This window comes from Meles meles, chromosome 12 (assembly GCF_922984935.1).
Source record: "Meles meles chromosome 12, mMelMel3.1 paternal haplotype, whole genome shotgun sequence".
Taxonomy (NCBI): domain Eukaryota; kingdom Metazoa; phylum Chordata; class Mammalia; order Carnivora; family Mustelidae; genus Meles; species Meles meles.
Window position 1 is genome coordinate 28,132,512 of NC_060077.1, and position 26,600 is coordinate 28,159,111.

General features: G+C 42.9%; 1 protein-coding gene across 1 annotated transcript in view; it reads left to right on the forward strand.

Annotated features, from left to right (window-relative positions):
* The first annotated feature begins 14,915 nt into the window (after nucleotides 1–14,915).
* Nucleotides 14,916–26,600, forward strand: part of LOC123954077 (immunoglobulin lambda-1 light chain-like) — a 1,184,917-nt gene continuing 1,173,232 nt past the window's right edge. Inside the window, exons 1-2 of the mRNA XM_046024732.1 lie at nucleotides 14,916–15,052; nucleotides 15,165–15,471. Coding sequence (XP_045880688.1) covers nucleotides 14,995–15,052; nucleotides 15,165–15,471 — 365 coding nt within the window. The 5' untranslated portion in view covers nucleotides 14,916–14,994. The remainder of the gene's footprint in view (nucleotides 15,053–15,164; nucleotides 15,472–26,600) is intronic.

The following is a 26,600-nucleotide window of genomic DNA, read 5'->3' on the forward strand; positions in this document are numbered from 1 at the left end:
GTGATATGATCATCTATGTACAAAATAAAAATAATTGACATTAAAGAAAAATCTAAAAACTAATAAGCAAGTTCAGCAGGTTCAAATGCACACTTAATATAGAAAAATCAAGTGCTTACCCATTAACTAGCGTTGAACAAGGGGAGTGTGAAACATGTACAATTTATATTAGCGACCAAAAGGGGGAAATTCTTAGGTAAAAATAAAACATAATATGTTTAAGACCTATATAAGGAAAACAACACAATTCTGATCATTGAAATCAAAGAGAAGCTAAATAAATTGAGGGGTATGCAGTGTTTATTGATAAGAAAGCTCATTACTTTGAAGGTGCTGGTTCTTCCGGATTGAATGTAAAGATTCAATGTAACCCTTAAATCCCAGCATGTTATTCTATAAATCCTGAAGAACTGATTGAAAAGTTTACACAGAGAGGGAAAAGATCCAAATTAGCAACATGACATTGCAGGGGAATAACAACTTTAGAAGACTGACACTTGAACCTGAAGACCTATTATAAAGCTATAGTATTGAAGATCAATAGAAGATGAGAAGAGAAATATAGATCACAGTGAGTTAAACTTGGTGTCTGTCCTGCTTTCAGTAGATGCTCAATGTTGCCAAAATGTGTGTCTACCATGATCCCCAGGCGAAATCCATCTTCTTCCAAGAGGGCCTTGTGTGGAGAATGTGGGAAGTACTGATTTCAGGGACTCCAAGATCAGAAGAGGGCTGAAGCTGGAACAGGGAACAAGGGCAGGGATGTGAGGTGGGTGGGGGAGTGTGCAGGGCCAGAGCAGGGAGGACCCTCAGACATGGGAGGGACTTGGTTGTTTAGCAAACAGCAGTGAGGAGTCACTGAAATGGTTGAAGCCATAGGGTGGCATGCCTGAGTTGAAGGAGAAGGACCCCTACATATGAGTGCCTTGAGGAAAGGGTTTCTGAGGGAAGTAGGTGATTGTGGTCATAGGCCTATTATTTAAGGTCCCTGTGAGTCTAGAGATTTGGTGAATACTTGTGCATATCGCTGATTGTGTTTGAGGGCCCAGTGAGATCATGATTTCTGCTCATATCTTTTCCAGGTATGTAGAAACAATAATAAAGCATCCCATTAATTGTCCCACTGAAGGAAAGCAATGGGTACAAAATTACAAGTTGGAAATATATTTGGATACAATACACAAAGTTAGCGAAGCAAAAAAGGCAGAATCCTGACAAAATTTGCAGAGCAGAAATACTCAGAAACCAATGAATTTAGGAGATACATCTCACTTTCAAAGATAAAGACATATGTCTATTATTCACCAATAAATGTTCAGTCAGGCAAAGCTATTAGGTTCTCAGAAATCACTCAGTCACATCTGATCCTGGCCACATTATAACAGCTTCACATGACCTTTGAAATGCTTGCTGAATTGCTGCCTAAGGAATATGTCACTGAGCTTACTTCCTGGAAAATGTCAAGTCTGACCATTCCCTGAAAATCCCATACAAGCCCCTCCAACCACTCCACTCTCCTCTGATAAATAATGTTTGATATGATGCATTCAAATTTTACAGTAACTTCTCTGAGGATGGTGAACACCAGTTGGTGATTTATGTACATTTTGGCCCTTTCCAGAGAGGTGTCTCTCCAGAGAGTTAAGAAACACTAGTGATCAAGTATAGTGTATACGAATCATAGGATCTGGAGATCAGACATGGGAGTGAGAATAGATAGGTACCTGGTGAGCTTCTGAAAGCCACTGGGCTCTCAGGGCTTTGGTCCATATTGAGACAGGTGCATTGTGACAAGCAGAGGTCACTGTGGGACTGCCCTGTTGTCCCCACATAACTGCTCAGTGAGGAAACTTCACTCATGGGAGCTGGGCCTGTGTGCTGGGCACTGTGCTTCTTGATGTGGACTCAGCAGCTCTGTCCCCTCTGGTTTGGCAGAGTCCTCTGAGCAGGGACTTCTGTGTGTTCTCAGCAAACTGCATTCTCTTCAAAGTGTGGTGTGAGCTAAGATCCAGCACCAGGGCTCAGGGAGGGTGTTAACACACACTGGATGGACCCCATTTGCATGGACAGCTTCACCTGCAGCAGATGGTAGAGGAGAAAAGGAGGTCTGGGCCAGCCCAACCCCCACTAGGGATCGTGGATTGTATCACCATGGCCTGGATACCTGCACTCCTTGTTCTCCTGTCTTACTAGACAGGTAGGGGCAGACCTCAGGGATACAGGGTGGCCCCAAAAGACTCTTTCCATGCTCAGCATTTGAGAACTTTTTTTCCCCATTGCTAATGCCACCACCCATGAGTGGCTGAGTTTGCATGTTCACTGTCCCAACAATGGGAGCAGCTGTCATTACGCAGTGTCTCAGAGAATAGGGAAGTGAGACAAAAAACGCTGGGCATGATCTCTCAGCCTCTTTAACTGCAAATATTCTCTGGACCCTTCTGTAAGGGAGAATCCTCTTTGGGGAGATGTGTCCTTGAGGAGGGAAGAGTGACACACAAATTATACTGTTGCCTGAGACAGTGCAGGAGCACAGTCCCAGCAGCACACCCAAGTGAGGGAATTGAGCCAAACTGCTCATGTCCCAGTTTCTGGAGAACATGAACAATACTAAACACTTATAGATGGAATGTATCAGACTTTCATCCATGTTGTGTCTCCTTACTACTCTCAGGAAGCAGGAATGTCTTGTTCATTTCCTTCTATCTGGAATAAGAATAAAATTGACATGAGCCAGATTAATAGGAGAAAATCAAATTTAATAGTGTACATATTGGAATCCACACAGACATGGAAATTCCAAAAACACTCAGGCAAAATGAAGTGTATATGTTTTTTCTGAACTACACAGGAGGTAGGGTCTCCTATTCAGTGCAAAGAAATGCAATTCACTGGCAGAGGAAGGGGAGAAAATGTTTGGTAGACAAATTGTTTGGATTCACTGGAAAGCAATGGGACACAGAGGATACTGACCAAATAGTCAGTATCATGTTCATGTCCTAGTGTGGATGTTTGTATGGGAAATCAGTTCCCAGAAAAGGAGCTCTTCTTCAATTCCTTAGTCCATTGAGGGGGAGTTAAAAAGATTTCCTGCATCTGCTGGGTTTCAAATGCCTTTGATCTCAAAATGATCTTCATGCCAAAGTGGACCATGTAGGACTGCCTTGCCCTTTTCCCCTACAGTTCTCTCTTCTGATTCTTCCCTGAAGTCTCACATGTTCAAAATTGAGCAGCGAGATTGTTCAACTTGTTGAACAAGTTTGTTAATTTGAAAGCAGGTCAGATCAGTTAAACTCATTTCTGGAGTCTGCGATGCAGGTAGGCTCTCAAATAGTCCACACTGAGGAAGCAATCAAATAATTGGCAGGCTGCATTTTTATGTAAATTAAAATAAATGTAGTCTAATGTTTGGAGCAAATTATTAGCCATGAGCCTAAGACTCGGTTGCTACCAATGCAGGTTGTCTTGGTCTGAGGACTCAGAGGGGCTCCCCCAGGAGCAGCCAAGAGGTTCTTTAGCTTCACACTGCATAGGCATCAAACATAAGCAAAAAGACAATGAGAACAGAGTTTATGGAAGACATCGACCAGATACAGAGTGTCTGGGAGATTCAGAAAGGGAAAGAAAAGAGTCTCAGCTTTGCTTAGTGTCTGGAGCTTCTCCTGTGGACTGTGGTCTGGTGCACTAGTCTTCTCTGGCTTCTGGGAACAGATTAAAACAAGGAGGAGTCCTCCTGTGTCCTACATTAGTCACTATGTCCTGGAGGCAGGGATCCCAGTATGTCACTAGTCTGGAAAACATTCATGATGACCCCACCCAGTCAAATATGAACACCTTGGCCTTTATAAGGAATATGTATGTTACCGATAAGAACTTTGTAGGGTGTGGGTGCAAGTCCTAGTAAGAATACCAGCAGGAAAAAAAAAAGAAAAAAAAAGAATAGCAGCAGGAAAAGGAGCAAGAAAAACAGTCCTTTATGTGGTCCTTCAGTTTCCCTGTCTCACTGCCAGTGAGAATATTTGTAAATGTGCATTCAAAAGCATCTTCAGATGGAGTGAGGTCAGGACATGGCAATGTAATGGCTTTCCCTGGTTTGCAGTTTGGATATTCTTCGTAATTTTTCTTAAATATTTAATTTATTTATTTATTTATTTGACAGACATAGATCACAAGTAGGCAGAGAGGCAGGTAGAGAGAGAGGAAGGGAAGCAGGCTCCCTGCGGAGCAGAGAGCCCTATGTGGGGCTCTATGCCAGAACCCTGGGATCATGACCTGAGCTGAAAGCAGAGGATTTAACCCACTGAACCATCCAGGTGTCCCTCTTAGTAATATATTTTTTAAGATTTTATTTATTTATTTGACAGAGAAAGATCACAAGTAGACAGAGGGGCAGGCAGAGAGAGAGAGAGGGAAGCAGGCTCCCTGCTGAACAGAGAGCCCAATGCAGGACCCGATCCCAGGACCCCGAGATCATGACCCGAGCCGAAGGCAGCGGCCTAACCCACTGAGCCACCCAGGAGCCCCTCTTCGTAATATTTTTGAATGGGTGACAGAGCAACAAACAAGATTATTTTCCGCACATGAGCCCCTGGGGTATTTCCCTAAAGTATACCTCAGGTTACCATTTTCAGGGCTTCAGGAGGATGGATGTGTTTATTTCTCAAATGATTTAGAATGTCAGGTGGGAGGAAAATACAACTGTTACCTTGATTACAACTACCAGCATGTTTGACCTCTATTCTCTGAGGTCATTGCCACACAGCCTTACATGTCTGGGCTTCTGGAGATGTCTGCCTGTGTGCTGACAGAACAGATCCCAGGAGGGAATCACTGTCCACAATGTGTGCAGAACTATTGTTTCAAGCCCATGGAAATAATGACAAATGACAAAGATTTTTAGTGTGTAACCCCTCTGTGAATGTAAAGGAGGGCTTCTACACACAGTGCAGACATGTGCTTCCCATCTTCTCCAAGTTGTGGGAAACTTGGCTGAATGAGAGAGGAGTCTGATACATGGATCCATCACATAACAGGAAATACCTAGCATCCAGCAGAGAAGGAAACATGTGTCCACAGAGACCATCACACTCTGGACTTGATCCTGATTTAAAAGAAATATGTGGAGACACACCGTCTCAGTTCTGGCCCATGCTTAGTCAAGGGAGCTGTGGAGAGTCACCCTGAGGAGTCAGAATAATCTGCACTTATGTGATGGGAGGACACATAAGGGGACCCTGCATTACCTTAATGCAGGGGACAATGATCCCAGAAGTGGGGAGGCAGAAGCTGTCTCTGATAGGCTCTAGTCACCATGTCACACAATGACATGTCTGGGTCTGGGCCCCAGGTGACACACAGGGTCCATTTTTGAGAGGTCAGGGAAGCACAGGCCCTTGGCTCAGGGTTTAGAGATCTGAAGTCCTGTCCCCTCCCTTGCCCATCTCCCTGACATATCTGGCAGGTGGACAAGACTCAGGGTCAGTGAGGGGTTTCATTTGTAAGTATAGGCCCACTCTCTTTCTAAGGAAGTTAAAGGAAAAGAGGGGAATAGGGGAAGAGAAGAAGAGAGAGGTTAGGGGAGGTTATGCCCAGTTGTGGGGCACAGAAGGTAGGATCTCTGATGACCTCCAGCATGGCCTAGTCACTTCTTCTCCTCAATGCTCTTACTCACTGCACAGGGGTCTGGATGTAAAGACAAGTCTAGGGTCTATGGGAGGTCACACTGGGACCTGCTTCCTATTCTTATGTCTTCCCCAGCATCACCCTCTCTGTCCTGAACAATGAAGTTAATGGTTGGAGATGGTGGGAGCCAACAATCTCCCTTCAGGAACAGAAGTTCAAGTATTTGGCAGGTTTCAGCCTCTCCATAACCTATGCAGTGGCTGGGCCCACCCTTGTGCATCATATTATGACTGCAAGTTATCGTTCACTACAAGCATAGGAATCTTTGGACAATAAAGTTTTATTACTTATAAGACCTGGACATTGGGTAGCACACCTGGAGCTGCAGACCGAGTCATGGGTCATGAAAGAATGAGCCTGTGTCCTCCCCACCAGATGTTTGGACAGAGCCTCAACAGACTGAGAAAGGAGCTGGGAGTGGGAGACAGAGATGGAGAGACACATACAGACAGAGACAAACCAACTTTCTTGGATACCACTCAGACTCTTGGGGTTAGATACACAGGGGAGTATTTAGTTTGTCCATTTGCTAATTGCATGAATGATGAGTTCTGACACCTCGCCACACCTCACACTATTAGTACAGAAGCACTGGAGCTGTGGACACAGCTGGAGACTGTCCTCAGTGAGGAGCCACAGCAGGAAATTCCGAGTATGACCATGAAGTTCCAGTCTAAGGAAGGCCCAATGTGACGCATTCTCTGTGGGAAGGGGACAGAGGACACAAAGGGCTGGAAGCAGGGGGAGTTCTACTCTGGTCTCCAGTCCCCTAAGCTCAGTTAGGCAAACCAGGACTGGGGCAACAGGGCACTCTGAGCCTGTCCCCCTGGGGTCCATGGTGTGAAGGCAACTCGGAATGCAGTGTCTGCTTAAGTTGTGGCCCAAGTGCCCAACTTGGGTCCCTGTGCGTGCTGCCACCAGACAGTTTCCCCCACTCTGTGAAATTGCTGTGTCCCATCATGTTTCGAGCATCTTCACAACCTGTTTTTATTTTCTCTTCTATGAGCCCATGTGGAGAACAAGGTCACTAATCTCCTGAGACACACTTGAAAGTATGCTCAGAGGATGAAATCCCAAAACGTCACAAGGGGAGGGGTAATCTCAATCTTTTAAATGATTTATGTTTTGTAGAAATTCTCATTGTCAAAGGAGTATTTATTTCTCATGAGCAGAAGCCAGGGAGCCCTTTCTGGAGTCTCCTATACTATTAAACAGACTCAGATTAGCACCAGGTATCTGAGGTCCCCAGCTGCTTCTCTAGCTACAAAGATGTCTTGGCCCATGCAAGGCTTTGCTCATCTCTGGGCTACAGCATGTGGACGAGGAAGACTCTTTTATTGATACTTTCCAAGGCAGCTATCATATGGAAAATACCTTTCGGAATCTTGGGAAGTGAGAATAAAACCTCCCCAGTGCTCTCTCTGAATGCTGAAGTCACCCCTGCCCTGCCTGGTACCAAGGCTACTCCAGGTAACATCTGTTGACATGTCTTCAGTCAATTTCCCTTCCTAGGACATTTGCATGTGCAAATACTCTCTCATTTACTGTACATGGTTCAGTTGCTCCATGACTAATGACTTCTTACACAAATCTCACCGTCTCCATAGGAATAAATCAGGTCTTAGGGCAAAGTATGACTTTACAAAGACTATGTAAATGATGGAGGTGACTGACCCCACCCATGTCAGCCTAGCATCTAAGTTTGACTCTGAGACCTGGGTGCTCTGAATGCTTATGGTGGGTCACTGTGTCCAACATGACACATGCCCATTTTTCAGGGTCCAGTATGAAGAGCCAGATACCTTCTTTCTGCGTCTACTCATTCCAATCTTTCTCTAGGAACTGTTTTTTTTTTTTCCCCTCCTTTCCTGGGAATTTTTTTGTTGTTGTTCTTTTTATTTTTGTTTCTGTTTTCCACATTAGGCCCAGAGTAAGTAGGTCTCTGCAGTTCCAAGGTGATGAACAACAGATCCCTCTCTAAAGTAAGATGTGCCTATGTGCGTGCCTTCCCTGTGTGCACTGGACACCCAGAATCAGGCTCACTAATCACTGAAGAAGTTGTAAGAATCATTTTTCTTCTTCATCTCAAGGTGATTTGAGGCTTATGCCACAATGCTGATGAGGCTGAGAATGCTCAGGATCTATGGACAATATTTAGAAAAAGAAAATAAGTTGCAATTCGACATACGGGGGAGCTATGTCACGATTCACTGTTGCAGGAAGTTGACTCTGGGGACTTCCCAAAAGCCTGGGCCTTTCCCTTTTCCACTTCTTTATGCACAGGTAAATGGATGAAATGGCATACGGAAATGGTCCCTAGGAGCACCTTGGCTGTTCCCCTTTTCCATACTCTAGCTATACCATGTGACCCTTCGTTCACCCTAATCAACAGTGCAGGTCTCTGGATGCATAAATCTCAATTACTTTATGTTCTGCAGAGAGTTACATCTTGAATACTCTCTGAGGCTTGGTATTTCTTTACCTTCATGTAACAAGGAGACTTAACATAGGTAGTGTGTCAGTGACTCCAAGTCTCTTTTAGGGGGACTGACCTGGGCTAGCCCAAACTTCCTTCTATCCCTCCTCCTTTGACCTCACTCCCTGGAGATCTGTAAGTTTCATCTACATGAATTGCAGTCTTGGCCATATACCTCCCAGGAGCCCTTGAGCCTCCTCCTCCTAATGTCCCATCCCTCCCATTCCTGTAACCCAGCAGGAATTTAAATTTGAAGCATCTCTGTAAATATTACTTCTTCAGCACAGCTCCATACCCATCCCGTTTGCCCTGCCCTTTCTCCTTTGCTTCTCCTCAATCGCATTAGGAGAAGGAAGAACTGGATCCTTTGCCAAGTTCAAAGATGGAATCTCCCCAGTAAATGTTGATTGGTGGGAACAACACAGAACCTTCTGCTGTTTACATTTTCTGCAACTGTGCAGTGAAGAAAAGTGTTCCTCCTGAATATGAATGTTTGATAACTGTGTAATATTGTACTCTCCAGGGTGGGGGATCACTCTCCACACTGGACAGTTTCTGTGGTTGGAAGTGCCCCTGGGCATGTGTTGACAAGATTATATCATATATCACAGAAGCTCTGCAAACTCAGGAAGGCTCCAGGACTTTGATGAAAGTTCTCTAAGATGGTTCTCATGATTGTGGACTTCCCATGAGTCTTGCAGGTCCAGATAATAAAGGCCGGAGCAACTGGTCATTACGCAGTGTGCAGTTTAGGGGATATTTGTGGTACTGGAGGGGTCATACACTCTCACTGAGGTGTTTCTCTCAGCACTAAATGTGAGCTCTACCTCTTCCTTGTCGGAGATCTGCCCACAGATCTCATCTCGACTGTTCCTATGTGGAGACCCTGTCCTGTGCAGTCTGGCAGGGACAGCTTCCTCATCAAAAGGAGTCTTCCCTCCTCCACCGTAGCCATTTACCATGGACAGAGAAAGACAGGTGGAATGACCCAGGGGTAGCATCTCGTGAAAATACTCCACTCCTTGTTCTTCAGTTGCAGTAATCAGGAGGAATGGAACAATCCTTCTGTGGTGATGTGACACTTGAAGTTGGTCTTTAAAGTGTGGAGTTTTGGTTGTCGTGCTAAGACTTGTATGTGCTTATTGCTGTAGGAATGTCGTTATCCACATGGAGTACCAGCAGTTTGCCTTGGTCAAGTCAGAGAACCATCAATGATATGGCACAGTATCTTTATGGCGTTAAAAACCCAGCTTGACTCCCAAATTGAATTCACATTCTTTCAAATTTTGAAGCTGAACATCTACATGGGAGGCACAAAATCCATGGGAATTATTTTGAAAATAACTTCAAAATAGATTTTTTTCTTTCTTTTCAGACAGTACAGTTTTCTTGTTTTTCAGACAGTACATCTGCCTACAAGTTTTCTTGATTTTCAGATAGTACATCTGTCTAGTGGCTTTGATGAGGCAGACTTGCCATGGACCGACACATCACAGCCAACAGGAAACTGGGCACAGCATGAGCACAAACTTTATGATGCTACAAGAGAAAGCAAGCAGATGGTATTATTTATTTCCTATAAATGTTCTCTATTAAATCCCTAGATTCCTAATTCCACGTGGAGTGAACTAATATTCAACCTATCTATGTTGGTTGCCACTCAGGCATACCCCTCCCACTTTTTGAATGACAGTGACAAGGACAGTGACAAGGACAGTAGCAGAGTCCCCAGGAGCTTCCCAGGTGCCTGCAGATGGACTCGTGACCAGCAGGGGGCGACATGGATCTGGCGGAGTTGCTTGTGGGAATTTCAGTCAGGAAACCCCTGCTGACACCAAGTCATTCTAGAAGGCACTGGTCCCTCACACAGGACTCAGATCTCAGCCACTGTGTCCCAACTGGTACAAGCGAGTACCCAATACTCAAAAATCTGTATTTTAACCAAGCATCTTTTTCCTCCAAAATACTCTCCACACAGAAAACTCAGAGCATCTTTGCCCCTTCATTTTCTCTGTCCACATGCCTTGCTCAGGTTACCTGTCATAACTCAGAAAGGGATAAAGCCAGATAAAGATGGGAGCAAATTTATAGGACAGTCTTCTCCCCGTTAGGCAGTTAGGTGGATAAAAAAGTCCTGGCCCAGCCCAACCACAGCTACAGCACCTCTGTGACTGTGACCACCAAGAACTGGAGACTTCTCCTCCTCATGAACTGTTCTCACTGCACCGTTAGTGACAAGCTTTGGAGCAACAGGGAAGCCCACTCCCCCCAAGCTGTGTCTGCTGCCTTAATCTAATCATTTATCAGCTGCCAGTTGCCCCAGCTCCAATAGGAATATTTGACTTGATTGCATATTCCCCGTCCCAGCCTGTGCTGACCCAGACAACCTTCTTCTCTGCATCTTATGTGACAATAGTCAGACTCAACTGCAACCTGAGCAGTGGCTTCAGTTTTAGTGGCCACAACATATACTGGTTCCAGCAGAAGCCAGGGAGCCCTCCCCAGTTTCTCCTCTGATTCTCCTAAGTCTACTCAGAGACTCAGACTAGGGCTCTGAGGCCCCCAGCCTCTTCTCTGGCACCAAAAATGCCTTGGCCAATTCAGGGCTTCTGTTCATCTCAGGGCTGTAGCCTGAGTACAAGGCTTATGATTACTGTGCTATGACTCAAGGCAGTGGGGGTAGCTGTCATTCCTCACAGTGTCTCAGATAAGGAGGAAGTGGGTGAAAACCTTTGGGCCCACAAATATTGTCTCTAAACCTATATTCAATAAGAAACCTATCTATAGAGACATACTGGAGTGGTCTCTTCTGCACAATGATCTATCTTTCAACAGGAAAAAAGAAACAGTCAGGTAATGCACATAAAGTGAGACAAAATGGGGGCATTCCAGGAGTATGGAGACAGATCAGGTATCAGAGACCATCTGCACATAACCACTCAATCTGGAGAATATGAAGAGGAATGAATTCTGTGTCTACAAGTGATCATGCTGCCCAGTAGACATTTATCCCCAGTCCATTCTATCATCTGATTCCATAAAGTGTTATCTTGTGTCACTGCTGATATATCCACAGCTGATATATTGACAGTAATCCTGGTCACAGTCCCAATGTCTTCTCTCTGAACCAGCTACACATAAACTTGGACCAGATCCTACAGATGCTCACTGACAACACCCCCCACACCCTACCTCCTCTTCTCCCCTCTGCTCTCACATCCTCAGGCTTCACTCACTCCCTCTGGCTCTTCAGTCTGAGCTCTGTCTTTACATAAGTATTTTATTTTATTTTATGTAAAGATTATTTATTTATTTATTTACAGGGAGTGAGATAGCGAGAGGGAGAACATAAGCAGGCAGAGTGGGAGAGGGAAGAGCAGGCTTCCTGTTGAGCAGTGAGCCAGATGTGGGTATGGACACAAGGACTCTGGGATCATGACCTGAGACAAAACTAGAGTTGGAATAAAAACCTACTGTGCCACTCTGAGGCCCCCAAATTTCTCTCTTTAATATAAAAATTGGAGTGCCTGGGTGGTTCAGGGGTTCCTCTGTCTTAAGTCCAGGTCATGATATCAGGGTCCTGGGATCAAGCCCAGCATCAGGCTTTCTGCTCAACAGGGAACCTGCATCCCCCCCTCTCTCGGCCTGCCTCCCTACCTACTTCTGATCTCTTTCTCTCTGGCAAATAAATAAATAAAGTCTTTTTAAAAATATATAAAAATAATGTTATTACAATTCCTGAAAAGGATATATTCATCTACCTTTAGGTATCTGCCCATGTGATCTATTGTTTCCTACCCACTTAAGAATTAACTGATGTCCCCATCCATGGCGAGTCCTGGAGGAATCCACAGACAAGGATCACATGCGTGTTTTTAGATATGTCATTATTTTCCTTATGCTCCAGATTCTCATTCCTAAGGATTCTCTGGACAGTAATTTCACCACAGAAATGTATTTCTACAATTCATGAATTCCCAGGTTCTAGTGGTTTTTCACACAGTCACAAAACCATCAGCAATTTCTTGTTCTTACACCCTGGTAGATACCTGAGGACACAGAGAACTATGGGTCTGGCTTGGATGTAGGGCAGAAAGGTGAGGATGTGTGTTCTCCCTACCACCAAGTGCTTCCAGACACCTGCAAACCCCAAAGTTGTAGATCTTGTGTCTGCAGAGATAAAGTTTAACAGATTTCTTGTCACTCAACAAGACATGGATGCCTAATTCAGTGACTTGTTACTAGGTTTGCTCTCACATGAGTTCTCCTGGAATAAGTAAATCCTTTTCTGTTAAAATTTCTGGAGATATTTACCTGTAAAGGAATGATCAGGACCTGAGAGAATCTCCAGGGAGAAACTCCAGGGAGAAACAGGGAGAAATCCTTCAGGGTGTTTCAAAGTCACAAGAGAGACAGGATTTACATAGCCTCATATTTGGCCACACACGCACACACAGCCCTCTTCTCCCTCTGAGTGAATAGTGTGTCTGGGAATCCTCTACAGTCTCCAGATTCTCTGTTCTTCCAGAATTTAGGGGCATTCTCTGTTCATCCAGCCAGCTTCTGTGTTCCAATCTCCAGAAATCAAAATCCTTCTCAACAGGAATCATGGACACATCATGTGCAACTTGGGTCCTGTCACCATGGCAGCCAGGATGGAGTCTGAGCACATGTTCTTCTGGGATGAGGCTGATGTTCAGGAATCCTAGTAGGAGTCTCTGTCCCTATGGACAGCTCATCCCCTGACCATCTGTGGGCTCCAATCAGTGCTTGAAAGTGACAAGTATACTGATTCTGGGACAGAAGCCTCAGCACTGGTCTTGTAGAGCTCAAAGCCAATGGGGGACATGAGACACACTCTCCCTGTGCTTTCATGCCTGGGCTTTCTATCTCTCAGTCACCCCAGTGACATCTCCAGCCAGGTTGCTCTCTACTGAAATGTTCTTAATCTCAACCTAGGGCCACATAACCTGTCATCAAGGGACACCATCCCACTTATTGCCACAACACCTCCACTCAGATTTGGGATATTTGACAGAAACATCTGGCTCCAGTTACATAGTAAAATTCATTCCTGTCATCATGGATGAATGAATAATGGGTCCGTCCTGAACATCCTAGAACCAGTGGCATGGCCTAGAGCTGTGTCTACCCCAGAGAGTTGTCTGATCCCAAATTCCTCTGTCCTGGAAGCAATGTGTGTGTTTGGTAATTTTTGTCAGAAAGATGGTTCTGAGTTCATAGGAACAAGCCCTTCAATGGTTTTCAATGGGTATCATGTTGGCCTTTCCTATGTGGGAGAGCAAACACATGGTACAAATAAAGGATTTTAGAAAAAGTGCATAAAACCTTAATTCTCACAAGAACAGAAGACATTCCTGATCCACTGTTTTCTACCCATGTGTTTAACCACTCATTCCACCCATATTTTCTCTGCAAAAAGCACTAATCTGGGGAAAGTACACTACTGATAGTCCTTGCATCTTCCACATGACATGGCCACTGAGTTTAAATCAATCTTACTGAGTGGAATTATGCATAAAAAATACACATTCATATTAAATACAAGCCTGGCTCTGTGGTGACTCAAACATGAACTCTTTCACTAGGTCCCTGTCAGAACACCTGCAGTTGTCATTGCTTTCTTCCTAGAACTTTCAGCAGCAGGTTTGCCCTTTGTTCTCTGAGGTCAGTGCCACCTACAGCGTCACATGACAGGGCTCCAGTAGACAACTCCCGTGCTGGAAGGACAGATCCTAGGAGGGAATCACTGTCCCAGTTGTGTGTGAATTGTTGTTTCAAGAAGGAGAAGAGTGACAGATGACAAAGATGTTCAATGTGTTTCCCTGTAGGAATACATTTGAGAGATTCTACCCACAACCTAGAGAGAATCAATCCTTTGTTCCTCAATTTTGTGGGAACCTCAGAGAATGGGGAGCTCTGAACAATAGGGAGAAGGCACATAGGAGGAAAGCTTCAGCCTCCTGCACAGAAGGGACCCCGTGTTGCTGTGGACCTGTCACTGCTCTGGGCTAGATCCTGATCTAGAGAAGTTTTTTTTTTATATATATATATATATTTTTTTTAAGATTTTTTATTTATTTGACAGCGCGAGAGAGAGAGAGAGAGAGATCACAAGTAGGCAGAGAGGCAGGCAGAGAGAGAGAGGGAAGCAGGCTCCCTGCCGAGCAGAGAGCCCGATGTGGGACTCGATCCCAGGACCCCGAGATCATGACCTGAGCCGAAGGCAGCAGCTTAACCTACTGAGCCACCCAGGTGCCCTAGAGAAGTTTGTTATAGGCAGCATTTCAATACTAACCCAGGAACAGAGAAGGGTGCCATGGACAGACTCCCTCTGAACTCTCCTAGTAGGGCATACATTTAGTCCTGACTTAATGGGAGTTGACATATAGAGACAAGTCAAGCCCTAATTCAGGGAACATGGACAAAACAGTTTGGGGGATGTGAAGATGTGTCTGATGGGCTCTGGTCACCTTGTCACACAATGATGTGTCTGTCTCTGAACACAAGAGGGCAATCTGGTCCCATTTCTGAGGTTTCAAGGGGGACCCCTGGGACCAGCCACCTGGCACTGTCTGTGCCCTCTACTCAGGGCTCACACCTCTCTCCTCCCCACCTCCTGACCCCACACAGCTCCTCCCTTGCCCAGCCCCCTGACATGTTGAAGCAAGGAGGGATCAGACACAGATCCAGGGAGTGATTAGGAACTGGGGTTTCATTTGCATAGATAGTCCCACCCTCTCTCAGAGGATGAAGAGGGGAAGGGACAGATAGAAGAGGCCTGCTAAGTTGTGGGATCATAGACAGCAAGATCAGTGATGACCTCCACCATGGCCTGGCCCCATCTCTTGCTCACCCTCCTTGCTCACTGCACAGGTGTGTGGATGGAGGGACATAGGAAGGGACCCTGAGAGGATATGTGAGGTCCTGTTTCTCCTCTTGTCTTCAGATCCCAATATCACCCACTCTGTGTCTCTCCTCTTTGCAGGGTCCTGGGCCCAGTCTGTGCTGACTCAGCCACCATCGGTGTCCGGGGCTCTGGGCCAGAAGGTCACCATCTCCTGCACTGGAAGCAGCTCCAACATCGGTGGTGGTAATTATGTGAACTGGTACCAACAGCACCCAGGAGCAGCACCTAGAACGATCATCTATGCTAGTAACAATCGACCCTCAGGGGTCCCTGAGCGATTCTCTGGCTCCAAGAGTGGCAGCTCAGCCACTCTGACCATCACTGGGCTCCAAGCTGAGGATGAGGCTGAATATTATTGCCAGTCCTATGACGACAGTCTCAGTGCTCACACAGTGCCCCAGGACTGTGGGGAAGTGAGACAAAAACCTGCTATTCCTCCAGGGTTGGGTTTCCCTTTGCAGCTCCCACTCCTTGGCCAAGTCAGCTCTTTCCTTTGTTTGGTCTAAATTGAAGCCCAAGACCAATCTCAAGGAAGACTGACTACAAAATCATCCCCATTCCCATAAATTCAGCCTCTCACACCTGTCCTTGGCAGGAACACATTGTACATTTTTCCCATCTTTTGGAGAATTTTTTGCATGCCAGGGACAGGCTCCCCTAGTAACAGAGTCTGCTGCTGAACAAAACGAAGGCAGGAGAAATATAGTTTAAATTAATCTCCTTACAGCTTTCAGCCCACTCATAGATACCTGACACATGCAGACAGTGACCTTCCTCAAGGAACTCGTGGCTGCCTCAGTGAATTAGCTTTTTTTTTAAGATTAAAATTAATCTTATCTTCACAGCAGCCAGGCCTTCAATTCCTGAGAGTCTTTCTTCCAAATCCCTTAGAGACTTAGGCTACCCCTAACCTACATTGAATAAAACGTATGTAATTAATCACTCCTCAGAATCTCAGTACAGATATCTGCTCATGGGTCCTGTCCCCATGCTATAATAAAATCATCTTTTAGCAACATTAAATGTCTAAAGAATTTGAGATTCATTTGCTTTTAACTTCAAATAATGTTTGTGCCAATAAGGCCCATCTTGGGGAAGCCCATCCTTGACCAGTTCCCTCCTCTTCTGAAACTTTCCAATATTATACATATTAAAATGTGGGATAGAAGATTTTTCATTTTTTGACACTCTCCTGACAATGGACCAATTTTTGTTAAACTCATTTCAGGAGGGGGTAATGCAGGTGTGTTCTCAAAGTATGCCCTGTGATTCAAGAAATCAGGTATTAAACAAAGGTCATTTCTATGGATATAAACAAAAATGATGGTTAATGTTTGCAACAAATTATAAAGCAGTTTCTGAGTTCTGTGGGTTGCCATGGGAGAAGACTTCTTGATGTCAAGTACAAATCATCTTCAGATACAGTGACAGCAGGCTGTGACAATCTGACAGACTTTCCTGGTTTGTAGCTCAAGTGTGTCTGGTGACCTGTGAGTGGCCCACAATGCAGTAGGCATGAAAACTATCTCTATGTGAGCTGCTGTGGTGATTATTCTGAATTTTACATCATATTGTTTGTATTGATTTTTAGGAGTTCAGGGTAAAGGACAGATTGAATCCCACTCACAAATGTGGGAGAAAATTCAACATGCCTGCTTAAAGATCTGTAGCCAGATAGTGTAGGATGCTAGAGAAAATCAAGATCTAGTCTAGGTCATAATGAACAGTATTTGAATCAAGTATTCACTCAGGTGTATTACTGAAACATAATTTTTCTCTATGGTCACCCTCATTTCTATTCAATATAAACAAATTAACATTAATTTGCTCACCAAACAGTTGTAAATTCATAAAGAACGTGTTCTGATTACTTACATATCTGCAGCGAGAGTAGCAGTTGACCATATAGGCTCTTTAGAATCTGCTTTACTGGAAGTTTTGTAAGAAATCTCTAGACTGAACATTTAACAGCCCATCCAGGGCAGAGGCCAAGTGAAAATTTGTGCCAGAAACTTGCTGTCAGACTTCAGTGGCAACACCTACATACCTGGGGAAATTCTCTGTCTTGTAAAACCAAAAATATCCTAAGGTTCCTGCACCTACCAGGACATGACCTACTTATTTAAAGATTTTTTTAAATTTATTTATTTGAGAGAGAAAATGAGAGAGAAAGAGAGAACACAGAAGTAGGAGAAGCTGTGGAGAAAGAGGAAGAGGCAGAATCCCTGCGAAGCAGGGAACTGGAAACAGGGCTTGATCCCAGGACCCAGGGATGATGACCTGAGCAGTTGGCCAAAGTTTAACTGACTGAGCCAGCTTGTGCCCTGGGACATGATCTTCTTGACTGACCTGGTAAATCTGCTGGAAAGCAGGTAGCAGGCTAATACTTCCAAGAGGCTCTATTCTCTCCATAAAGTCAGTATTATTCCCTTATATCTCTCTGGTCATATCTGAGGATAGACATATACATATCTTTCAAATATGACATTCTTGTCAATGTCTTGGTAATATAAAAAACTATATATATATATATATATATATATATATATATATATATATACATACATACATACAGAGAGAGAGAGAGAGAGAGAAAGGAGGGGGTCAAGATGGCAGAGAAGTAGTATACCCTGTTTCAACTGGCTCACTAAAGTGAGCTATATATCTACTAGAACACTCTGAACACCAAGGAAATCAGCCTGAGATGTCAGGTTATACTCTTTGGTTCTCTATGGGTACAGAAGACATCAGTGGAGAGGTAAAGCAGAGTGGGAAGGCTCAGACTGATATCAGAAGATAAACAGAAGGGGAAGGGAGCCACCAGAAGCAACCCATTCAAAAGTGCTCTGTGACTGGAGACAATAATTATCTTGGAGTATGGTTAAAGGCATTCACAAAGAACAAAGGATCTTAAGGGGAAACTGGTGGAATTGGGAAGTCAAAGGCAGGGGCCTCAGCCCATGGACCCAGAACGGTCACCTCTGGTGACCACCCATGCTAGTGAAAGTCCAACGGAGGCTCCAGTCCATTGTCCCTTGGCTTGCATATTTCTACTGCTTGCATCAACACTAGGCTGGGTGCATCCCCATCTGCACCCGAGATAACATGATGTGGGCATTGGCCAACATTCTCTAGGACCACAGCCTTCTACTACCAGCAAGAGTCTGAATGCTCCCAGCCTACAACTGAGAGAACACGGCACAATCTCTGGTTGGGATCCCTCATCAACAGCCTTCCACAAACTACATACTATGGGATCTTTGTGTACCCAGTGTGGGCCTGGACTCCAGGCCCAGCAAAGGCAGCTATGGGAAGCAGGCTCCCCAGACCAATATCACTTGTAGTTTTAGTGGCACACGGGCGAGGAGAAAAGTAGTCACCTCGGGCGAGCATTGAGAGAGTGACTGGGTGTGCACACCACCTGTGGGAGGTTGTGCTGTTCAGCAGAGTTTACAGGAGGGTGGTCCGTGTGCTCTGAACCACCCGAGGGGATCAGACTGAGGCTTCTTTCTGAGGTGGAGCTCTGGGTGCAGACAGGTGGCCCTCCACTAAACCTCCAAAAAGCCACAAAAACCACCAAAGAACAAAACTTCCACAGAACAAATGCCTGAAAAGAACAGTTTTCACAGAGCTCAGCCCCTTGATAACCTTCAGGGAAACTCAACCCATGAAAAACTGACAGGAGAACAATGCAGCAGGTGCCTCCCCCAGAAGGCAAGCCAAAAGAATGAGAGTACAAACACCACAGGGTCCCTATAAAACTGTAAAACTCAAGCATCAAGGGAAAACAATATATTAAGCTCACGGTATTGCCCTGAAACCTGTATATTTCATAGATACAACTTTTTTTTTAAATTAATTCTCACAATTATTGATCTTTTATTTTTTTAACCTACTTACCATTACAACTAGAGGTTTAATACAACATGTTCATAATGACCTTCTTTTTTTTTTTAAGGATTTCATTTATTTTATTTGACAGACAGAGATCACAAGTAGTCGGAGAGGCAGGCAGAGGGAGAGGGGGATGCAGGCTCCCCACTGAGCAGAAAGCCAGATGTGGGGATCAATCCCAGGACTTTGGGATCATGACCTGAGCTGAAGGAAGAGGCTTTAACCTACTGAGTCACCTAGGTGTCCATTCGTAATAACCTTTTATGTTGAACTTTGTTCATACATATAACTGTATTTTTTTTCTTATTTTTTTCTTAATGTACATATAGATACAAGTTCAAGGTAAACATTTTTCCCTATTCAAAACCAACACTATATAGAAAACATTTTTAATCTCCCTTTATCTCTGGAAAGTTGAGTCATTTAAGAGAGATCTCAAGATACAACCAGGAACAACCAAAATAACCTCCACCCACATTGAGGATTTATAACCAACCTTCCATCTTATTCTTCTGTCAGTGTTTCTGTGTATTTGTTTTTGTTCTGGCATTATATAAATCTTATTCTTGGTGTTCATTTTGGCTAAGTTTTTTTTTTTCTCATTAACATTTCTTGGTGTTTTTCTTTGCTCATTTTTGTATATACCTTATAGATCTTACTTTGGGGGCTCATAATGGCTAGGTGTTCTTTTCTTTCTTTCTTTTTTTTCTCTTTCTCTCTCTATTGTTTTTCTCTTTCTTTTTGGTGGTGATTTCTGATTGCTCAGAAACATTCCAGGGAGCATCTTGCTTGGATCATGGTTGATTTTATATATATATATATATACCCTCAACCACCTCTCACCAAAATGACTATTAGGAGGAACACCCAACAGAGGAAAAATTCAGAGGCGGTGCTCTCTCCATCAGAACTATTGGTTACGGACATAAATAGTATGTTGGAAAGGGAATTCAGGGTAACAATTATATAGGTAATGGCTAGGTTGGAGAAAAGCATTAGTAAAAACATAGTATCTCTAATGGTGGAAATGAGAGCCGACCTGGCAGAAGTTAATGCTATCAGTGAGATTCAATCTAATCCAAATAATCTAACAGCTAGGGTAACCAAGACAGAAAATAGAATTAGTGATCTTGAGGACAAACTAATAGAGAAAAAGGATCAGAGGAGGACTGTAACAAACAGCTTAGAGGCTATGAAAAAAGAATTAGGGAAATACATGATGACATGAAATGTCCCAACATCAAAATTAGTGGGATCCCTGTGGGGGTGGATAAAGTGAGAAGACTAGAAGATATAGTAGAACAAATTATGGATAAAAATTTCCTCAGTCTGTGGAATAGAACAAGAGTTCATATCCTAGAGACATAAAGATACCCACCAAGATCAATGAATCTAGAAAGACCTCAAGGCACTTGATTGTAAAACTCACAAATCATAATTAAGGACAAGAGTTTCTGAGGGAAGCCAGGGGCAAGGGATTCCTAATTTACAGAAGATGGTCCATCAGAATAACTTCAGAACTTTCCACAGAAACCTGGAAAACCATAAAGGGCTGGAAAGATATATTCATAGCACTAAATGAGAGGAACCTGCAGCCAAGAATACTGTATCCAGCAAGTCTGACATTCACCAAAAATGGATGGAGAGATAAAGAGCTTCCAAGGTCGGCAAAGGTTTAAAAGATCATGTGACAACCAATGCGAAACAACAAGAAATGTATAAGGGGTGGTTATATAAAAGAAGAAAGAACCTAAGAGTGATGGAACAGAAATTTACAAAAACGTTCTATAGAAACAAGGACTTCACAGGCAACATGTTATCAGTAAACTTGTAGTTTCCAATAATCACTCTCAACATGAATGGCCTAAATGCCCACATAAAAATCCACAGGGTTTCAGACTGGATAAAAGGACAGGACCCATCCTTATGCTGTCTACATGAGACACATTCAAAACCTAAAGATACGGAGCACCTGGGTGGCTCAGTGGGTTAAGCCTCTGCCTTCAGCTCAGGTGATGATCTCAGGGTCCTGGGATCGAGCCCCACATCGGGCTCTCTGCTCAGCAGAGAGCCTGCTTCCCCCTCTCTCTCTGCCTGCCTCTCTGCCTACTTGTGATCTCTCTCTGTCAAATAAATAAATAAATAATCTTAAAAAAAAAAAACCTAAAGATACATCCTGACTGAAAGTAAAGGGATGTAGAATCATCTTTCATGCCAGCAGACTTCAAAAGAGGGCTGGTATAACCATTCTCATATCAGATATATTAAATTTTAAGTTAAAGACTGAAGTCCAAGATATAGGAAGGGCACTACATCATTATTAAAGAGTCTATCCACCTAAAAAGATCTTAAAATTGTAAGTATGTATGTCCCCAATATGGGAGCAGCCAACTACATAAGCCAACTGTTAATCTAGATAGAGTCATCATAACCAAAATGGCCACAATCGCCAAACTGTGGAAGGAGCCAAGTTGCCCTTCAATAAGAAATGGGTAAAGAAGGCATGGTACATATACACAATGGAATATTATGCCTCCACTAGATAATATTAATACCAAACTTTTCATCAACATAGATGGACTGGAGGAGATTATGCTGAGTGAAATAAGTCAAATAGAGAGAGTCAATTATTATACAGGTCATGTACTTCTGAACCATAAGAAATAACACGGAGGGCATTAGGAGAAGGAAAAGAAAAGTGAATTGAGGAAAATCAGAGGGTGAGATGAAACATGAGAGACTGGACTCTGAGAAACAAACTGAGTGTATTGGAGGAGAAGGGTATGAGGGGTCAGGTGAATCTGGTTGTGGGTATTAAGGAGGGCATGTACTACATGGAACACTGGGTATGGTGTATAAACAATGAATCTTGGAACACTGAAAAATAATATTAAATTTTAAAAAGAAACAAGAACAAAATACAAATTAAAGAGTCATATTGATATGAACACATTAATCATATTGGATCTTAACATGTCATTCTCAGTAATAGATCATTCAGGCAAGAAATAAATAAAGAAACAAGAGCTTTGAATGACACATTGGAACTGATGGAAATCATAGATATACACAGAACATTCCAAACTAAAACAACAGAATACTCATTCTTCTCAAGAGCACATGGAACTTTCTCCAGAATAGACCACATACTGGGTCACAAATCAGGAATCAACCAAAAACAAATAACTGAGATTATTCCCAGTGTATTCTCAGACCACAATTCTTTGAAAGTGGAACTCAACCACAAGAAAAATTTTGAAGGATTTCAAAAGCTTGGAACCTAAAGAGAGACCTGCTTAAGAATGTTTGGATCAACCAGGAAATCAAAGAAGAACATAAACAATTCATAGAAACTAATGAGAATGAACACACATCAGTCCAAAATCTATGTGATACTGCAAAGTCAGTACTAAGGGGAATTACATAGCCATCTGATACTCACTCAAAAAAAAAAAAAAATGCGGAGTACACCAGTTCTCTTTACAACTCAAAGAACTGGAAATTCAACAACAAATTAAGCCAACTCCCTGAACAAGAAAATAAACAATTAAGATTAGAGCAGATATCAATGAGATAGAAACTAGAGATACAATAGAACACATCAAAGAAACTGGAAGCTGGTTCTTTGAAAGAATCAAAAAAGATCAGTAAACCACCAGCCAAACTAATCCAAAAGAAAAGAGAGATGACCCATATTAATAGAATTATGAGTGAGAAGGGAGAGATCATGACTAACACCAAGGAAATAGAAACAATCATCAGAAATTATTATCAACAATGATATGCCAATACATTAAGCAACCTAGAAGAAATGGATTCATTTCTGGAACCTATAAACTTCCGAGACTAAAGCAGGAAGGATTTGACAAATTGAATTGAAAATATTTAGTAAAGAGAATGAAGAAGTGATCAAAAACCTCGCAAAAAACAAGAGCCCAGGACCTGATGGATTCCCTTCATTGGTCGACCAAAGAAGAAATAAGACATATTCCCTTGAAGCTGTTTCAAAAAATAGAAACAGAAGGAAAATGCCCAGACTCTTTCTAAGAATCCAGCATTACCTTGATCCGCAAACCAGGCAAGACCCCACAAAAAAGGAGATCTTCATAAAGACCAGTATCCCTGATGAATATGGATGCCAAGATCCTCAATAAGATCCTCGCTAATAGAATGTAATAGTATGAGAAGATTATCCACGGGGGCGCCTCAATGGCTCATGGGTTAAGCCTCTGCCTTCAGCTCAGGTCATTATCTCAGAATTCTGAGATTGAGCCCCATATCAGGTTCTCTGCTCAGCAGAGAGCCTGCTTCCCTCTTTCTCTCTGCCTGACTCTCTTCCTACTTGTGATCTCTGTCTGTCAAATAAATAAAATAAAATCTTTTTTTAAAAAAAGAAGAAGAAAACTGTTATCCACCATGGCCAGGAAAGATTTATCTCTGGAATACGAGGGTGGTTCAATATTTGCAAATCAATCAATATGATAGAACAAATCAATACCAGAAAATGAATGAACCACATGGTCCTCTAAAGTGATGCAGGAAAATCATTTGACAAGATGCAACATCCATTCCTGAATAAAATGCTCCAAAGTATAGGGATAGAGAGAACTTTCCTCAACTTTATAAAATCTACCTATGAAAAAAACACAACAAATAATACTCTCAATGAGGAAAAGCTGACAGCCTTTCCTTTGAGATGAGGAATAAGACAAGGATGTCCGTTCTCACCACTGTTGTTCAACATAGTATTAGATGTCCTAGCAAGAGCATTCAGGAAAAAAAAAAAGAAAGAAGAAGGAGGAGGAGGAGAAGGGGGAGGAGGAGGAGGAGAAATAAAATGTATTCAAATAGGCAAAGAAGAAGTCAAACTCTCTCTATTTGCAGATGGCATAATATGTTATATAGAAAACCCAAAAGACTCCACTCCCAAACTACTGGAACTCATACAGCAATTCAGGAATGTGGCAGGATACAAAATCAATGCACAGGAATCAGTTGCTCTCTTATACACTAACAATGAAAATGCATAAAGTGAAATTAGAGAATTCGTTCCATTTATGATAGCACCAAGAGCCATAAGATACCTGGAAATAAACCTAACCAAAAAGGTAAAGGATCTGTACTTGAGCAACTAAAGAATACTCATGGAAAAAAAATGAAAAGGAAACAAAAAGATGGAAAAGCATTCCATGCTCATGAATCAGAATAAACATTGTTAAAATGTCTATACTGCCTAGAGCAATCTATACTTTAAATGTATTCCCAATCAAAATTCCACTGGCATTATTCAATGTGCTGGAGCAAACAATCCTAAAATTTGTATTGAACCAGAGGAGACCCTATTAATAAGGAATTGTTAAAAAAGAGAAACAAAACCGATGACATCACAATTGCCTGATTTCTAGCTTTACTACAAAGCTGTGATCACAAAGACAACATGGTATTGTCACAAAAACAGACATATAGACCAGTGGAACAGAGTACAGAGTACAAATATGGACCTGCAACTCTATGGACAAATAATCTTTAACAAAGCAGGAAAAAAATATTCAGTGGATAAAAGACACTCTCGTCAATAAATGGTGCTGGGAAAATTGGACAGCTATGTATAGAAGAATGAAACTTGACTTGAAACTTCTCCTACACCATACACAAGGATAAACTCTAAATGGATAAAAGACCTGAACATGAGGCAGGGATCTATCAAAACCCTTGTGGAGAATGTAGGCTATAACCTTTTCGACATTGGCCACAGCAACTTTCAAGACATGTCTCCAAAGGCTAAGGAAAAAAAAAAAGTGAAAATGAACTTTTGGGACTTTATCTAAATAAAGTTTCTTCACAGTGAAGGAAACCGTCAACAAAACAGAGACAACACATAGACTGTGTTCACAAATGACACTCCAAAGGGCTGATATCCAAGATCTATAAAGAACTCTTCAAACTCAGCACTCAAAAAAAAAAAAAAAAAAAGTAATCACGTCAAATAAAATGGGTAGAGGACATTAACAGGCACTTTTCCAATGTAGACATACAAATGGCTAACAGACACATGAAGAAATTCTCATCTTCATTAGGCATCAGGGAGATTCAAATCAAACCACATTAAGTTACAACTTCACACTAGCTAGAATGGTCATAATTAACAAGACATGAAACAACAAGTGTTGTGAGAAGATATTGAGAACAGGGAACCCTCTTAAACTGTTGGTGGGAATGAAAGCTGGTGTGGTCATGTTGGAAAACAGTGTGGAGATTCCTTAAGAAATTAAAAATAGAGCTACTCTATGACCCTGCAATTGCACTATTGGGTATTTACCTAGAGATACAGATGGAGTGAAAAAAGGGCCATATGTACCCCAATGTTCATAGCAGCAATGGCCACAATCACCAAGCTGTGGAAAGGACCAAAATGCCTTTCAGAATGGATATAGAAAATATGGTCCTTATGGTGGAGAAGTAGCAGACTGAGAAGACACTATGTGGTAAAAGGAGATCAGCTAAATAGCTTGTCAAGCCATTCAGAACACCTACAAATCCAACAGGAGATCGAAGAGAAGAAGAGCAGCAATTCTAGAAACAGAAAATTGACCACTTTCTGAAAGGTAGGACCGATGGAGAAGTGAATCCAAAGTGATGGGAAGATAGACCGTAGTGGGGGGGCAGCTCCCAGCAAACGATGGTACAATGGAGCACAAACTTTTAAAAGTCTACTCCACTGAGGGACATTTCTCCAGAAGCTAAATCAGGGTGAAGCCCATGCAGGGGCTGCATGGTCACAGGTCCTGCAGGGTCACAGAAAGATCGGGGGTGTCTGAGTGTCACAGAGCTCATAGGTATTAGAGCAGGGAAGCCAGCTACAGTGATGGAGCCAAGGAGTGAGCTCTCAACTAGGGGTTCCCTTCAATTGTGATATGTGGCACAGGCCACTGCTCTGTGGGTGAGGACACCACAAGACCCAGGGTGACGCTCCTGGATGAGTGCAAGGATTTGCGGGGTTCAGAGACTCCAGGCGGGGCTGTGTGCCAGAGACAGAGACAGTTGGTCACAGGCTGGGTGAGCTTGGAGTGCAGCTGGAGGCCAGAGAGACAGAAGTGATTGAGCGCTTTTCTCCAAGGTCGCAGTGAGAAGTGGGGCCCTGAGCTCTCAGCTCCTCTGGGCCAGAGATTAGAAGGCCGCCATTTTTATTCCCATCTTCCAGATTTCTACAGGCGTTCCCAGACCAATAGCTCCTGAAAGTGAACCCGAGCAGATTGCTTAGCATGGCCCCCAGCAAGGGCAGTGCAATTCCGCCTTGGTTAGAGATGCTTGAGAAGCACTACAATAGGGCCCTCCCCAAGAAGATCAGGAAGAAATCCAGCCACAGCCAAGTTCACTTAACAAGGGGAATTCCAGAGGAGGAGAAAGGAAAGCATGGAATTCATGGATTTCTCCCCATGGTTCTTTAGTCTTGCAAAGTTAATTAATTGTTTTTAATTTTATTTTTTTCTTCTGCTAAATTTTTTTTTCTTTTAACTCTTCCCCTTTCCTCTTTCAACATTAACTAGTTTATCTTAACCGTACCTACTAAAATATTTTTAACCTTCATTATTATACTCATATTTTATTCTTCATTGTATC